The sequence below is a fragment of the Pituophis catenifer genome, unplaced genomic scaffold (assembly GCF_029215685.1).
Source record: "Pituophis catenifer annectens isolate HBS135680 unplaced genomic scaffold, rPitCat1.0.hap2 SCAF_2, whole genome shotgun sequence".
Classification (NCBI taxonomy): Eukaryota; Metazoa; Chordata; class Lepidosauria; order Squamata; family Colubridae; genus Pituophis; species Pituophis catenifer.
The window spans coordinates 136344454-136362603 of NW_027256882.1; the positions used below are offsets into that span (position 1 = coordinate 136344454).

The 18150-nt window shown below is 38.3% G+C and overlaps 1 protein-coding gene across 1 annotated transcript in view; it reads left to right on the forward strand.

Moving 5' to 3' along the window:
• FASN (fatty acid synthase) overlaps nucleotides 1-13731 on the forward strand; it is a 56386-nt gene extending 42655 nt beyond the window's left edge. Inside the window, exons 32-43 of the mRNA XM_070937629.1 lie at nucleotides 422-645; nucleotides 2987-3188; nucleotides 4256-4407; nucleotides 5473-5564; nucleotides 5661-5812; nucleotides 6015-6257; nucleotides 8658-8846; nucleotides 9400-9621; nucleotides 9858-10078; nucleotides 10446-10544; nucleotides 10696-10947; nucleotides 12198-13731. Of these exons, the coding sequence (XP_070793730.1) occupies nucleotides 422-645; nucleotides 2987-3188; nucleotides 4256-4407; nucleotides 5473-5564; nucleotides 5661-5812; nucleotides 6015-6257; nucleotides 8658-8846; nucleotides 9400-9621; nucleotides 9858-10078; nucleotides 10446-10544; nucleotides 10696-10947; nucleotides 12198-12335 (2186 nt within the window). The 3' untranslated portion in view covers nucleotides 12336-13731. The remainder of the gene's footprint in view (nucleotides 1-421; nucleotides 646-2986; nucleotides 3189-4255; nucleotides 4408-5472; nucleotides 5565-5660; nucleotides 5813-6014; nucleotides 6258-8657; nucleotides 8847-9399; nucleotides 9622-9857; nucleotides 10079-10445; nucleotides 10545-10695; nucleotides 10948-12197) is intronic.
• The last annotated feature ends 4419 nt before the right edge of the window (nucleotides 13732-18150 follow it).

Consider the following 18150-nt stretch of genomic DNA (forward strand, 5'->3'; position numbering starts at 1 on the left):
GATTTTTCTGGACTCTACTGGGCAGATGTAGCACAAATTTAGTCATGCCTTTTGGACTTATACCTTGATTTAAGCATAAAAAAGAATGGCACCAATCAAAGCAGGCACTAAGATGTCTTGAACCACCTCTTGCCCTAAGCATCTTTTTCTTAGCATTATGGTACTGTAATGCTTGTAACTAACTTTTTGGATAGAAGAGTTATGTGGGTGGAACTTCCCTAGAACTAGTTCTTCTTAAATGTTATATGTTTTATTTCAATTAAATTCATAGGAATCATTTCATAAAAAGAGTTTCATAATTTTTTTCTGATCTGATTTTGCCTCTGGTTCATTATTAAATGTTTTAAAAATGTATGAGAATCTTGCTGGCAGCAGAAGCTACATTAAGGTAGAAGAGTCATAACTGCATTGCTTCTTGTAGGAATGGCTCTTTTCCTGAAGAACGTGGCTTTTCATGGAATTCTGCTAGATGCTATTTTTGAAGACAAAAACAAAGACTGGGAATTAGTGTCCAACCTGCTAGAAGAAGGCATTAAAAATGGTGTAGTAAAACCTTTGCAGACTACTTCGTTTAACAGAGAAGATATAGAAGCTGCCTTCAGATACATGGCACAAGGAAAACACATTGGAAAAGTGGTAATTCAGGTACGATCCAAGAAGGCTTTGGGAAAGCTGTACTATATAATTGTGAATACCGATATTGCTGTGAATATTTGTAAAAAAAGGAGATGGGAGAGGGTGGGTTGAAGAACGGAGAAGCTGAGTTAGTATGTAGTGTTTCTAAAGTGCAAGAATTTATTACATATTTATTACTACGGTATGTATATTGATACCTTGTCTTTTTTATAAAATGATTTTAACAATAGTAAAATCCAAAATAGAAAACACCATGGTGCAAGTAATAATACAGTAGGGTGGAATTTGAATTATGGATTTTACAATAAAGTAACACACAAAATAACAGAAGCAATTACGTCTATTGCACAGCTTCTTAAAACCTAATTAAGTTTAAAATACAGATTAAAAAAATAAATTAAGCAAAACAGAACAAATTATGTCATCAGATAGGGTCAAAATAAAGCAAGAGAAAAAAATCAATAAATAAGCTATTTAATAAAACCAACATAATGAAAATAAATAATACTAACAACAAAAGAATAGATCTACCCAAGCTCTTATTTTGTTTTGCATGTTTTCTCAGAAAATAGAATGTATTTCACTAGACAGTTGAGAAGAGGTGATTGAAGGAACAGGAATATCCTTGAGCTTAATACAGATTTTTTGTTGTTGTTGTTAGTTGCGAAGTTGTGTCCAACTCATTGGGACCCCATGGACAATGATCCTTCAGGCTTTCCTGTCCTCTACCATCCTCTGGAGTCCATTTAAGCTCACGCCTATTGCTTCAGTGACTCCATCCAGCCACCGCGTTCTCTGTCATCCCTTTCTTCTTTTGCCCTCAATCTTTCCCAGCATTAGGCTCTTCTCCAGTGAGTCCTTCCTTCTCATTAGGTGGCCAAAGTATTTGAGTTTCATCTTCAGGATCTGGCCTTCTAAAGAACAGTCAGGGTTGATCTCCTCTAGGACTGACCTGTTTGTTTGCCGTCCAGTCCAAGGGACTCGCAGGAGTCTTCTCCAGCACCATCGTTCAAAGGCCTCAATTCTTTGGCGCTCAGCCTTTCTTATGGTCCAACTTTCACAGCCATACATTGCAACTGGGAAAACCATGGCCTTGATTATACGCACTTTTGTTGGCAGGGTGATGTCTCTGCTTTTTAGTATACAAATATAGTGTCTCAAATTGTCAAAGTCTTAGACTACCTCCTAGGAACTGAAGGAATTTGCTTATGGTCTGTCCAATCCTCTCTTATCTTTAAAAAAAAATCCTAGAGAATGGATGAAATATCAGATGACTGCATGGAGGGGATATCCCTTTTTCACAAGTGAGGGAAGATATTCAGAGATTCAGGCTAATAAGTCTAATATTGATGAGTTGAAATATTTTAGAGCAGATCTTTAAATTATTACTGTTTCTATGCCTTGAAAACAAGCCAGAGATCACTAGAACCCACCGACTAGATTTGTCAAAAAGCAATTTGCCAGATTGATTGTGTTTGTATTTTTGACTGGATACCTTGCTTAATAATTGTGGGAGTGTTGTGAATTAAATATATTGCATCATGGTTCAAAAGGACCTGACAGGGAAGATGGAATATGTGGAGAAAAAGAACAAGGATTATTTAGAATGGGAATGAAATCACCACTAAAGAATAAGGCAAATAAGTATTTTTTGCTATGGCAATCTCTAGAAAGGCAATCTCTAGAACATATTTCAGATGGTAGAATATCATGCAGAAGCCAAGAACTTGCTGTCTATCATCCCAAAATGCAGGGATATATTAATAAAGACTGTTACAAGAAGGTTGGCTGTGTTAGGAAAACTTCCTAACAGTCGGAGCAGTCCAACAATGGAACCAATTACTGAGGAAAGTAGTGTGTTTCTTTTCCCTGAATGTGTTCAAACACAAACTGGATAGGGATATTTAATTTAAACTTCTGCACTGCGAAGAGTGTTGTGAGAATTATATAGACTCCCGTATTGCCAGAATATACGGTTGTATATTTTTACTACTACTACTACTAATAATAATAACAACAACAACAACAACAACAACAACAACAACAACACTTGGGAAGTGTTCAACTAGTGATTTGTGATACGAAATCCAGCATGGTTCTCTCGTTTGCTGTGTATACTGTCATTTTTGTGTATATAATAATAATAATATTTATATCCCACCCATCTCAGTTGCATGCTTGCTATTTTATAATGAAAAACATTTAAAACCAAAACATTATGACCATTTACAATTATAATGTCTCCAGGATAGCCCTTCCCTCTATACTAAGTTAGTGCTATTTCTGTTAAAAAAAGAGAGCATGAGTCAATTTTGAACTATATGATGAAATAGCTGTGCTATTTTTCTAGATCCATGAAGAAGAGAAGAACTCTCCCACAAAGGAAACTAGTTTAACACCGATTCCAGCAATCTCCCGAACATCTTGCCCACCAAACAAGTCATATATCATCACAGGAGGCCTTGGAGGATTTGGGCTTGAACTGGCTCAGTGGTTGGTTGAAAGAGGGGCAAAAATGCTGGTGTTGACATCTCGTTCAGGCATCCGGACAGGTATGTTGAGCAAATAATAGGGAAGACTGACTTCCCTGATTCTAGATCAGAAATGCAAATTTTAGTTTTGCTCTTGGCAAAGGCTACATTTGAATCGAGACAGCAAGGAGTGGTTCGAGAAAGCTTAAGATGGAATTGTGAGATAATTGTGCGATAACCTTTTCATACTGCTAAAAGAAATTAGCAATTTATATGGTGCAAGAGCAAAAAATGAGTATATGTATTTTTAAAGGATCTAACAATTAAGGGAAAGGAAGAATATACTAATCACAACATAAAGGACAATTGTGGTATTTTTGTTTCTTCCACTTGTAGAAAAAAACCCAATCCTTTTCAATGAAGGGGAAAAAATCAGAAATAAAAATTAAATTATGGAACTTACTATAATTAAACTTTAAGATCTTGCATGCAAAGATAGAAAGAGAATAATACTGCTAAAGGACTAAGAAAAAAATTGCATCAATATTTTGAACATAAGTTTTTGCGCACACTCACACAAAGACTTCATTTTCTGTTAGACCTGGTAACAAGATTCTTTTTTAAATATATATTTTTATTGAAGAAATTTTTAACAAAAATATAAAAGCAATACAAGTGTAAGAGAAAAGAAATAAAAAGAAAATAAGGAAGAATGGTGTATAAGTAAAAAAGAAAATAGAGAAAGAAAAGAAAAAAATATATAAAGAAGCAGCTTCCAATCTTTTTGCCAGTGGTTATAAATGCATTTATATTTTACCCTCTCTCTATTGTTACATCACAATTTCATTTTTCCATCAAATAATGGTCAAACTCATAAATCACAAGCTGATTTTTTTCTCAAAAAATCCATAAGGGGGTTTCCAGTCATTAATAAACGTTAAAGTTGATCTTTAAGAAGTTAATTTTGCCATCTCCCAGTAACGTAGGCTTATCTCAAAAAGAAATAATGTATTCTATGATTATCAATAGGATAATTATAATCATAAAAACTCCAGGAGCTTGCCTAATCCATATTCATTGTGTTGATGATTTTATACCCCAAAATATAGCATAATTGCAGCTAGATTTCAGACTCTCCTGATTTTCAGGTTATCAAGCTAAACGAGTGCAAGAATGGAAAGAGCTTGGAGTCCAGGTTCTCGTGTCAACCAGTGATGTTGCTACTCTTGAGGGAGCCCAGCAGTTAATACAAGAAGCTTCTCAACTAGGACCTGTTGGGGGTATTTTCAATTTGGCGATGGTGAGTGACAGGCTTTCGGCATGGCCATAGTTCTGTTAATTTCTTCTCTGCTCTTTAACTCTCTTCAGATTCCTTTTATTTGACCGTTTATTGTGGACCACTCTAGAAACAGAAAGATCTGACCTCCATTCTCCAAAGATTTGTCCATTCTTGTTTCTTCCATTTTTTAAATCTTTGCTTTAACCTATTTTCTCATCAGTTTTCAGATTTAAAAAAAGTGTGCCTGAAAAACAATGTACTTTTTTTGCGGATACTCTTCCTAATTTATGTATATTTTGTAGACAGTTTTGCTTAGGGTACATAATTTGACAAGCATTTTTAACAGATACAGTGTTTTTGGTGTGTTGTTTCATTAACATAGTTTTTGAGGCAGATATGTTTGGTGAAAGTTTTTTTTTACCAAATATATGCAATTTTGAATGTTTTTTTTTTTTAATTGGAAATGTAGTGAAGTGTAATGCTCTGGCGGTGTGGCTGTTTCAGTTTGTGTAGTGTTAATTAGATGGGCTCATCTTAACCTGTGAGTGAATATCTCCACATCTAATCTTCAGCATTCCTCAAATAGCGCCTCAAACAAGAGAAGTAATCTAATGAATTTTTAAATTTTTTTCCCTAGAGTTTGAATTGAGGAGGAAAGATTGAAAGAAAAAAAAAGAACACTACAATAATATGGAAAAAGATATTTGACACTGGTTGTGTGGAAACACTATGTATATTTCAACATTATCTTGGTTGGATCATTATCTTAGAGCTGTCTAGATTTTTTCTTCAAAGACTGTTTGCCCTTCTTAAAAATATTAATATTAAATAATTAACGAAGGGCTATTATGTCTGAGAACTGGTGGTGATAAGTTTAACTCTTGCCTGCAGTGCTATAGGATTGCCTAATTATTTTTTCATCTGCCCCTCCCAATCAATAGTTACTATTTTCATTTCCATAAAATGTGCACATTAACTGTAAAGATAATTATAAGGTAGGTCCTTACTGTATAGCATAGTAGTTTTGAAATGGGAGCAAGATATTTTTCTAAGTCTGAGAGATCATATTTGTTGCTGTTTCTATAGGTGCTGAAAGATGCTATGCTGGAAAATCAGACCCCAGAACTTTTCTGTGAAGTCAATAAACCCAAGTATTCGGGCACACTTAATTTGGATCAGTAAGTAACATGTGAAGAACTTAAAGCTGACAATGGTGATCAAGTAGATGATCTCTTTGAAAATAAATAATAATCTTGTCTGTTTTCTTATTCCAGAGTAACCCGCCAAAGGTGCCCCAAACTGGATCACTTTGTAGCCTTCTCTTCAGTAAGCTGTGGAAGAGGAAATGCTGGCCAAAGTAATTACGGTTTTGCCAACTCTACTATGGAACGTATCTGTGAACAGCGGCGACATGACGGTCTTCCGGGTAATTATATCATTTTTCCATCTTGACAAATTGGATTTATGAAGACATAAATTACAGCAAGATTTGATAGACTTAAGTATATGTCATCTGATTTCTCCCACACATTACCACACACATCCTTCTGCTCATAAACAATAATATTCTTATCTTGTTGTTTTATGCCTGTCCTCTTTAATAATCATCACACCTTTTTTCCCTCCAGGTCTAGCAATCCAGTGGGGTGCCATTGGTGATGTAGGAATTGTTTTGGAGACAATGGGCACAAATGATACTGTGATTGGGGGAACTCTACCCCAAAGGATCAGCTCATGCTTGGATGTGTTGGATCACTTCCTCAACCAGCCTCACCCTGTCATGTCCAGTTTTGTCTTAGCAGAAAAAATGTTGGCCAAAAATGATGGAGGTAGCCAGAGGGATCTTGTGGAAGCTGTTGCTCACATTCTTGGTTAGTATCACTGAGAACCAAAACATGTAATAGAGCTGTGATTTCTCTTTTTTAAGTATTTGCTTATTTCTAAGGCCACCAAAAAGAAATAATACACAACCTACCCAAGGAATACAAAAACTTTAAATTCCCATAGCATTCCAGTGAGTACACGAATCACCCAGCCTGGAGTTTATTGGCAGAGCCACGTTTCTAAGGCTTTCCTAAAGAACAGCAAGATCAGGGCCATCTAATCCCAGGGAGAATGCTGAGCTAGAGGACAGGATTGGTGGCAGAGGAGCCATGTCATCTCAAAGGGGGGAAATATGTATTGTACACTAAGTAGTTTAATTGTAGATTAGAAATAGTTCTGTACACGGCTTCTTTGTTACTGTTTACTCCATTTTTTCACACAATCCATTGGTATCAGTCCATAATTTCATTTAGTTGTTTGCAAAGTATACTGTGATCCTGATTTAAACATACATCCCACACTTCTGAAATTAGCAGAAAGTCAGGTCTGTTATTTTCTGAAGATTTCACAGAGTTGGAAAGCTTCTGCAAAAAGTGTCCATAGGGATCAGTACTGAAGATGTTACTAAGTTACAGATGGAGAAATTGAGGTTGCTGTACATCAAGTAGGAGTAGATGTGGGAGAAAGAGAAATTGGAGCAATGCAGAGGAGTGCCTGTAAAGATGTGAACTGATATAGTACTTCTCTTTTCTTGAAAACATAAAAGAAGGCAGAAAATAATATAGAGATACTGAAACTGAAGCCCAGGATCAAAACAACACAACAAATTATCCATAAAGAACACGCATAGGCTGGAGTTTCTAAAATAAGAAATTAATATAAAACAACTTAGTAGAAAGTTACAAGTGAAAAGGGTGATTAATTTGCTGAAATAGTGTAGGCTTTCCAGCTGCTCATGTTGTAACATGATTTAAATGCTAGTCATGATTTTTTAAAACGCAAGGAGGTTTTTTGCTGAGAAAGCAACATTCCCTCTTTCCCGTTCTCCTCTCTCCATCCCTCCCTTCCTTTCTCTCTCACTTGCTGTGCGCTATTGCTTTGTTTTCCATCACTCACAGTCAAGATATGACTCTTGGATGGACAATAATGCCCTGTGTTGTGCCATAATTAGTAATCCAGCTCCTTTGCATTCAACTGTATGCGCTTCATATACATTTATATTTCATCCTTATGTTGTGACCCAGGCCCACATAGTTGATATTAAATGCAAAACAGTTCCAAAAAACAAACAGATTTTATTAAAACACCTGAGAATTAACTCATTCTCAGCTTATTCCAAATTAAATGAAAGCAAAGTTCTCAAAACACCTTCAGTTTATCTCTGACCATGGGATAATTAGGCAAATTGCCATAGGCTTTTCTTGGCAACAGTTCAGGAACAGAAGACGCTGACAAGAAAGAAATATATCCAAACATGAAGCAAATCTCTCAACGGTTGTTTTCCAGCAAAGAGGCCAAGAGCCATTGCTGGTTTTTTAAGACTTATGGGAGGGGCCAATCATCTCTTGGTCCTACTCCCGAGTTGTCCTCTCTGCTTTAGCTGCTCCTGCCTTCTGGCAGCTCTTCTCAAAATGTGCACTAGGAACAGGCTCCTCCTGTTCCTCTGCCTCTCTACTGTCAGCCTCTGGAGAATCCAAAGTCCGTGCATCACTCCCCGATGGCCCTGGCCCCACCTCTGCCTCCCGACGCAGAGCCCTCATCCGGGCCTTCCCCAGCCTCCAGGACTGGCCCATGTTCTTCCTTAGCCTCATCGCTGTCCGACTCCGCTGCCAGCTCCGCAGAGTGCTGGTGGACCACAACCCCTTCGTGAGTCAGGGGTTGTCCGAGGCTTTGCACGTCCCATAATTTCTAGAAGTTATGATGGAAATCTGAGGGCTTGCTGTCATGTCATCTGAGAATATGCAGCTCTCAATGTCTTAGTTTCTCTTAAACTGTCTGTGTAACTATGTGTATTGCAAAGACAGAGAAGAAATGGGGTAGTACAGAAAAGGTTATGCAGTGTAGCAAACTATCCCTTTGGTTCTGAATCCCACCCTCCACCAAGGCGTCTCATCATCCCAGATGACCTCCCATGGCATCCCAGATGACTTCTCTCATGGGTTAATGACCTTTCTTTGCAATTCCATACCCTGGTTAAATTTTAAACAAAATAGAAAAAGTTGAAATTTGGCTGACCTCACTGAAATAATTGTATTTTAAATATTGCCTAAAAGATAGCTGCCCTATATCTCAAATCATGTTTCATGCATTCCATTATAATAGCAATCCCATCAAGAGATGCCAAGTCAGTAAAATGAGCAAAGCTGTCAAACAAGTGCTAAATCTTGAAGGGACAGCCTAAAAGGGCCGTGCCCATATGACATTAAGCAAGCTTTTCTTTTCCTCAGGTGTCCGTGATGTGAACAGTCTGAACGCTGATACCTCTCTGGCTGATTTGGGTTTGGATTCCCTGATGGGAGTTGAAGTCCGCCAGACTCTGGAGCGGGACTATGATATTGTCATGCCAATGAGAGATGTACGATTGCTTACCATTAACAAACTACGGGAATTTTCTTCAAAAACTGGGACTCAGGACAGTAAGTGTGTATAACCAACTACACAGACCTGGATATTTTATAGCCCCGGGCCACATCCAACCCTTTGGTTGACCCTGCCCAGCCCCTGTGGATTGCTTTTATTATGAAGGCAACTGCTGTTTTTTTTCTTCAGTTTAAATATGTGCATGAATACATGCCTAAGCACTTTCACAGCCCTATTGGTTCGGCCCTCCACAACAGTCTTAACTTCTCTTGTGGCCTCTTGGGAAAATTAATTGCCCACCCCTGACCTAGAATCTGCCTGCTTTTAATGATGACAGAGAAAAAAGAAAGAAGATAGAAGCAGATAAAACAGTACTTTTTGCCCAGGCAGTACTTTACCCTGAAATTTATATATATGCCTCAGTCTGAATTTCAGGTACATATTCTTTTATCTAAAAGAAAAACTATATGGGAACCCATTCTCAGAATTTCTGAATCAGAGTTGGCTTGAATCCTAGTGCTTCAGAAGAAAGTTTTTAAAAAATTATTTAGACTTGTGCCCATCTTATAAACCTTGTACTTCACTGTATGAATGTGTCTATATCTTTAGTATTATCCCAGGAAACCAAAGGTGGTCAGACTGAGCAACTCAGAGTGGATTTGAATAGCCTCTTGGTTAATCCAGATGGACCAACAATAATAGCACTCAATGAGGTGAAGAACACCGAGTCTCCACTCTTCCTTATTCATCCCATTGAGGGATCCATCACTGTCTTCAACACCCTTGCCTCAAAGCTCCACATACCAAGCTATGGGCTCCAATGTACCAAAGGTAGCTGTTGTATTTAACACATTTATCAAGTCTCCAAGCGATATAATTCATTGCTGTGCTGAGATATAAAGATTTAGTTTAAAAACAAACGAACAAACTATAAGCAGAGGAAGACAACATCTTCTATGTTTTATCAAAATTCCTATTAGGCTGGCTTGGATTTTTATTGCGGGATTATAAATGAACTAGTTGAGTGCCTGATTCTTTTTCTTAACTTTGTTTTTTTCTATCATTAGCTGCTCCATTGGACAGTATACAGAACCTGGCATCCTATTACATTAACTGTATAAAAGAGATACAGCCAAAAGGCCCTTATCGAATTTCTGGATACTCCTTTGGTGCCTGTGTAGCCTTTGAAATGTGTTGTCAGCTCCAAGCTCAGCAAAGTCCTACCTACCTACCCAACAGCCTCTTCCTGTTTGATGGTTCTCACTCCTATGTAGCAGCACATACTCAGGTAAGAGAGCCAAGGTCTGTCTACCAGGACCATTTGGCAGATCAGCAGTAGTGTGCACCTATTTTGTTGCACATGCACATAGCAATCCATTTATGGGGTGACTTCATTTCTCATTCCAACATTGTCTTCTGTAATACAAATTGGTGATCATAATATTCAATTGTTACCTCATTGTTTGGCACAGGAGTCTTCGGGAAATATTCCTATTCTGGGAGAGTTCATGATTAGAAATTATGTCAGTGTAGTAGCCATTTTTATCTTGTGTGTGGTTTCCTAATTATTGTAATTCTTGGGTTTTATCACTATGCTCTGTGCATTTAAAATTCTTGTCATGAAAATTACCTTTTGAATTATTCCCCACTTCCAGAGTTACAGAGCCAAGCTAACCCCAGGAAATGAAGCTGAAACAGAGACAGAAGCAATGTGTGCCTTTGTCCAGCAGTTCTCTGGCATGGAGTATAATAAGGTAATGGTAGTTGATACTGTTCACTGTTATAAAATGTATGCGTGCATGTAGACATAAATATATTTACATTAGTGTGTGTGTGTATTTCCCTTTAATAAGTACACCGTATTTTGTAGTAACACTTTGATATATTTATCTGTGCTATTTGCAGTTGCTGGAGGTTCTTTTGCCCCTACCAAATTTGGAAGCTCGTGCTAATGCTGCAGCAGACCTGATTACTCAAAATCACAAAGATATTAGCCACGAGGCACTCACTTTTGCTGCTGTTTCCTTTTACAACAAACTAAAGGCAGCAGACAAGTATGTACCAGAATCCAAATATCACGGCAATGTGACACTGCTGAAAGCAAAGACCCACAATGAGTATGGAGAAGGTCTTGGAGGAGACTACAGGCTTTCAGAGGTTAGTCTGAAAAATTACATGAATACAGTTATGTGGCTTTTTACCTAGTAGGTTCTCTCATCCTAAAGAAACATCAGCTGCACTCCTGATGTGTTACACATAGAAATAAGTTGTATTAATTTAGGATGTATAAATGTTGATCCATCATCCTGTCTCCTACTAAACACCATGATTCTCCCAAAATAATGATGTATTAACTTTTAACTTATTTTAATCAAGTTAGATAGCCAAGAAAATTTAAAATACAAAATCATTGTGAACTCTTATCTGAAGTGCTTAAGAGATTTTCAAAAACAATCATTTTCCATTAATTGCCATACTTCCCAAAATGGAATAATTGCAAGCATCTAGGTCAGTGGTCCCCAACCCCCGGTCCGCGGACCGGTGCCGGGCCGTGGAGTACCTGGCACCGGGCCGCGCAGCGGCCGGGGGACAGGAACGCTGCAGCGCAAAGGCTCCTGGGCCGTGCGCAATGGGCCTGCGCAAAGGCTCCTGGGCCGTGCGCAATGGGCCTGCGCAAAGGCTCCTGGGCCGTGCGCAATGGGCCTGCGCAAAGGCTCCTGGGCCGTGCGCAATGGGCCTGCGCAAAGGCTCCTGGGCCGTGCGCAATGGGCCTGCGCAAAGGCTCCTGGGCCGTGCGCAATGGGCCTGCGCAAAGGCTCCTGGGCCGTGCGCAATGGGCCTGCGCAAAGGCTCCTGGGCCGTGGCCCCACCCCTGCGCGCGCTCAGCGGGCTGCGGCGATAAAAAGGTTGGGGACCACTGATCTAGGTGACTGCTAATCACACCAAAGCATATCTAAATAGTGCACAGAAAAAGAATTGGTTAAAAAAAAGTAAAATAAAGATTCTCCCTTTCTTCATCATTAAAGTTAGAATGAATAGTGAATCACAGGATGAGATCTACATGGTATTTTTTCCCCTCTTGCCCTTTTTTGATACTCTTCCATCACTGCCAGACTTTGAAGAAACTATAAATATATATGATGCCACTCTCTGTATTGATTTCATGCAAATATAGCCACGATCTACCCAGTATTAGCTATAGCTAAAGATACAGTTTAATGGTTTCTAAGAATGGATATGTGAAAGAAACAGGAACAAAAAGACCTTGCTTTTGTTGTGACTGATTAAGAGAGATCCAGGAAAGAAATATGGGAAGTAATCTACAAGGGAAGGACATTAAGATCTCAAGCAAGCATTTCTGGTTGAAATTTGTAATGTTTTCTTCTACATCTTTATACCCTTTGCAGGTCTGCGATGGGAAGGTGTTTGTCCATGTTGTTGAAGGAGACCATCGTACTGTCCTAGAGGGAGAAGGTGTTGAATCTATCATTGGGATCATTCACAGCTCAATAGCAGAATCTCGGGACAGTGTTCGAGAAGGCTAGATACTTCTGAAGGCTAGATAACAACCCCAAGAACTTTGTCAACTGCTCTACAGCCAAGCCTAGGAAGTCTTATTGATCGGCATCTCTCTCCAGTACAGTAACATTCTTGTTGCGCAGTTGCAAGGAACAATTCTGATGGCAACAATTTACATCATTTGGCAGAGAAACAAAATTAGGAGCAGACATGTGTATGTGTGTGTTGTACTATGTATTGTATTGTATTGTTGTCTAGAAGTATTCCAAAGGATAAAATGGAATTAACCAAGTCCAGTGACCAAGGATGGAAGCTACAACTGATTTTGGAGACACCTATGTCTGTGAAGGGTCAGTCTGTAGCAATAACAGTACATTAATTCCACTGAGGCTCTTTTGTACCTATTATTTTTAACTTGAAATAGTCTAGGTATTTATTGCATTGTTATTTTACTAGAAGTGCGTTGTTTTAATTTGTAACTGACTAAACAATAAGAATGAAATACTCCATTTAGGAGTATATTTTTCTCCTGCTTGATCTTTTTTTAAAAAAAAAACCCCTAAAATTTCTTTTAAACCCCCGTCATTTAAAGGGAAAGGAAGGTTCCCTACACAAGCAAAGCCTTCCTCTGCTTTGCTTAGTATGGGCTTCTTTTGCGAAATTGCCAAACTTTTATTCAAGTTCTGATGTAAGGATATGGTAATTCTGGGCATATAATGCTTTTTTGGCCAAGAGTGAGATCAAAACTTTAAATACTTCCTCTCACTTATTTGGGAATGCATAAATTAAGTATATACAATTTTCCAAGCCCAACATAAACATCTTCCCAAAATCCTTTTGGTTTAGTTTGTTTATTCCCTATTTGCCACTTTAAGAATTGTGATTTACAAAGTTTCTTGTTGACAAGAATCTGAATCCTTCTTTCCCCATTCTTCAAGCAGAACGTGGTAGTAATTTTAAATATCCGCAAAACTTCCTATGTAAAAAATAATTTAAAAATTACTGGAGTTGATTACATTTCTTCTTTTATTTTTGCCTCTTTTGTGTTGGAGATGATTGTAGAAGAGTCAGTGCATTTCTGCTGCAATAATGATACAGTGGAGATACTCTGAAAAACCAACGAGAGGAAATGTAGTGCCTCTCCAAACTCTTAATAAGAGTCCAGTTTCTCAGCTGGATTATTTTACTAGCATCGGGGCACACACATTTCATACTTGCTGATAATGAGTTGGCTAGACATCCTCTGTGGACATGCAGCTAGATGCATGCTTTTAGTTCTTAATTAAGAAGTCCTTTGAAATCAAAAATGAAAAAAAAAATGTCCATTGTGTTTGTGCTTTTCCCCCTTTTTATGTTTACATTAGGAAAAACTATGCATCTTTTTTTCTGCAGCTGTTCTTGAATTAAACATTTTAAATCTGCTATATCGTTCATTGTCTATTTTTACATTTCTTCTACTTTTCTTTGCTTTTTTTAAAAAAAGAAAAATAGATCTTGATATATTCATATTGGAGTAGTTGATTGACCTCTCATACGTGTTTCCAAGTATCTTAATCTGTGGTTTCCGTTTAATATTTAAAACTGGTAAAAACAAAAATTATGCTACAATATTATAGCATATAAACACCAATTGTAACCTTCCCAGCAGGCTTTTGACAAGAACCAGGTGCTTTACTTAAGAGTTGCAGTGATTCACTTAACAATTGCAGCAGAAAAGGTGATAAAATGGAGCACAACTCAATTGTCTTGCTTAGTAATGGAAATTTTGAACTCCATTGTGATCGTAAGTTGAAGACTAACTGTATTTACAGGAAAATTTCCGTCTGAAGGCAACCATTATACCAGCAGCATTAAAATATGTTTTAAAGGGACATTATCAGAAATTATTCTGCCTCATAACAAATAAACAATAACAAAACTGAATAAATTACCCATAATTGCTTTTGCACTAAATTCCTAAAATGCAAGGTTCCACTGGCTACTTCTAAAAACATTTTAACACAACATTATAAAGAGTACATAAGTGCATGTTGCATGATTTGTGCCATTCACTCCACTTTCTAAGCATCTTCACTTGCTCCACAGCTATTGTCTAGCAAGAACCACTGACGCACTTTTGAATGCTCCTTGTTACATTCAGTTTGCCGAATGCCAAGACTGGAACCTAAAACAACTACTGGGACTTAGATGTCAGGAAATAGCAACCATAGCTTTTGCACTGTTTATTGCAAGACAACAATGTCATGTTCCTCTATTTGGTATCAATATTTTTAATAGAATTTGCTCAAATAAATACCTAATGCCATTCTTGTTACAGTCTCTTACGTACAACTAACTGGGTGTGTGTATAAATTAATGTAAAATTAATCATTATGTAGTCAGAATCACAAATAGTATTTGAGTAAGCTATTTGTTTGAAATTCTCACAGGTAGTGCATAATACCACTTGCCAGGTGGATGGATTTACAATAATTTCACCACAATCCAATTTACCATGCCTCCTCTTCAGGCTTCTCTTTAAAGTATCAGCATCTTCCCATCTTATCCCTTAGCACAATGACATGTCAGGAAGTTCCTGCCTTGTATTCCAAACCACTGGCTGCTACTGCTTTTGCATACTAAAAGCCATCAAGCAAGGATGTATGGTAGTCCTCGGGTTACAGCCACACGTTCAGCGACGGTTCAAAGTTATGATGGTGCTGAACAAAGGGGACTTGCTGTTAGCCACAAAGTTGTGGCTCTTGTAACATCCCTGTGATTATAAGACTGCGATTTGATTACTTGGCAACAGTTGCAGTGTCCTGTGGTTATGTGATCACGATTGTGACTTTCACTTGCAAAGTTAACAGGTAAGTTGCTCATGCTCCTGTCACTTTTTTGCCTGCCTGGGCATCCACACCCACCTACACTCTATGGCACTTGCCCACAGCACCTGCCCATATTTACCCACTCATATTCCACAGTACCTGCCTGCCTACACTCTATAGTGCCCCCTAGGACACCTGCACACCCACCCATGTTTGGTAGTGCTTCCCATTATATCTGCCTGTGCTCTTTCGCATCTGCCAGTGAATTTGCCTGTCCACCCTTAGCTGTCATCCACAGCTCTCATGTGCCAGCCTGCTTGCCTTGGATTCCTGCCTCTTCCTATATGGCCCTCATTTAATGACCCATGCAGTTCTGGGGTTATGACTGCAACCAGGACTGCTGGGATTGCCACTGATAAGCTACGGTGGCCCAGTGGTTAGAGTGCAGTACTACAGGTTACTTCTGCTGACTGCCGGCTGACTGCAATTTGGCAGATCGAATCTCACCAGGCTCAAGGTTAACTCAGCCTTCCATCCTTCCAAGGTTGGTAAAATGAGGACCCAGATTGTTGGGGGCAATATGCTGACTCTGTAAACCGCTTAGAGTGGGCTGTAAAGCACTGTGAAGCGGTATATAAGTCTAAGTGCTATTGCTAAGTGATGCAGTGATGCATCACTTAGCAACAGAAATTCCAGTCCAAATTGTAGCTGTAATCAGACAAAAATCAGATAAAATCTTACCAAAACTCAATATAAAGCAAAATTGGAGGCTGATTTGATATAGAAGTCATGAGACCTAAAATAGAATGTATAAAAGACAGGTTATACTTTACAAATTACACTTTATCTGGTGCTATGATTTCAACCTGCAAGCACAATGGACAGTAGAGGATGAGGCACAGGGTTCACCATTAGATCTGACTGTCCTTTAATGTCAGCATTTATTGGTAATAGGGTTTCTTTACAACAAGTCAGGGATTACAAACCTGTAGACTTTAGTACACCATGTGTGTCCTCGGAGCCGCCTGAAATGTTTATGATATCAGTTTTGCCCTTACTTCTCCCCAAAGCCCCTAAAACAAAAGTAAGCATTTCAGGTCTGCTGTCTCCACTTCCAGTCAGGGCCGGATTTAGATGAAAAGAGGCCCTAGGCTATTCCACTTATGAGGCCCTTTCACCAGTGGTGGGATTCAATTTTTTTAACAACAGGTTCTGTGGGCGTGGCTTAGTTGGGGGTGTGGCTTGGCAATCATGTGACTGGGTGGGCGTGGCTAGCTGGTCACTTGACTGTGTAGGCGTGGGTAGCTCGTCATGTGACCGGGGTGGGCGTGGCTATGTGCATAGGGACTACTCAGAGGGCTGAAAAAAGTCATTTCTGACTGGGCCTCGCACTTTTGACCGGTCCTCACACTTATGACCATCCTCACATTTATGCCCGTGCAGCTTTCTTAACAACCATGTCACTCATTTCACAACTGCTTCTCTTCACCTTGGTGACAAGATAGGGCAAAAACGTAAAATGTGAGGACAGTCGTAAGTTCGAGGACTGGTCAAAAGTGCGAGGACCAGTCAAAAATAACTTTTTCAGCCCTCTGAGTAGTCCATATGCACAAAAGGACTACCCAGAGGGCTGAAAAAAGTGATTTCTGACAGGTCCTCGCACTTTTGACCGGTCTTCGCACTTATGACTGGTCATCATTTATGCCCATTGTAGCATTCTTAACAACCATGTCACTCATTTCACAACTGCTTCTCTTCACCATGGTGACAAGATAGGGCAAAAACGTAAAATGTGAGGACAGTCGTAAGTTCAAGGACTGGTCAAAAGTGCGAGGACCAGTCAGAAATAACTTTTTCAGCCCTCTGAATAGTCCATATGCATAAAAGGATACAGCAATAGAAAGGGATGAAGGAAGGGAAATTAGAGTAGGAGTGAGGGTAAGAGAGGTAGGAAGAGAGGAGGAGAAGGAGAAAGGAAGAGGAAGTAGGGAGGAGAAGAAGAGGGGGAGGAAGAGAAAGTAAGAAGGAAAGAAAAGAGAGAGGTGGTAGGTTTGAGGAGAAAGATTGCTGTACAATAAAAAAGATGAAAGGGAAGAAAGCCAACCCCAAACAAATATAAAGATATTAAGATAAAGAATGAATTGTTAAACTTTAAAGAATAAAAGAAAACAAATATGAATAAATAACAATAATTAGAAACACACATACAAACATACAATGTATTTTCTTTGAACAGACTATTTGGCTGGTTCACAAATTTAAACAGTGTTTAGTCATTTCAATTAAATTTACAATTTCTATATCCTTTTTGCCATATTTATTCCTCATCTATTTTTGTAAAAAACTAATATTACCCTTCATCCTCATCTCTAATCTTAATCAAATTCAATTTTTCCCTTCTATTCTATATTATACCCCTTCCCATTGTCATCTATTTTTATATCCATCCTCACATTGGTTAATTATGTAATATTAGTTGTTTAATATAAATTCAACATTTTAATATAAATCAATTAGTTATATAACTACCTTTTTTGTATATTAATCAATATGAACATGAATATTCCAATTATTTCCATGCAATCCAATTTGTTACAAATCAATTAATTATATTTACCAATAATAATAAACCAAATAATTTCCCCCCTATATTCCTCCAAACCACAACTTAACCATTTCTACTTTCAGAAATATACAATTAATAGTATCTCAATTATTACAATTTCCTAGTTAAATAGAGCTTTTTTTCTTTTGTGTTTTAAAATCCTGAACTCTCCTCTTTTTCCCTAAATTTCCCATTGTTTGCACCTACCTTTTTTGGTGAAGAAAAAGAAAAGAATTCTGCCTGCCTAATTTTCCAACCTTGCAGCAACAGCAAAGCAGTTTCAGTTTCGTTTCTCAGCAATGCTAGGGGAAAAAAAATCAGCACTCTTTGCAAGGAAGCAGAAGAGCCCTGAGCAAAACAGCTGAGACAAATCAGCTGAGAACCGGGAGGCCAATTAGCCTAAGCTGAAGCTCCGTGGGCCAATAAAAT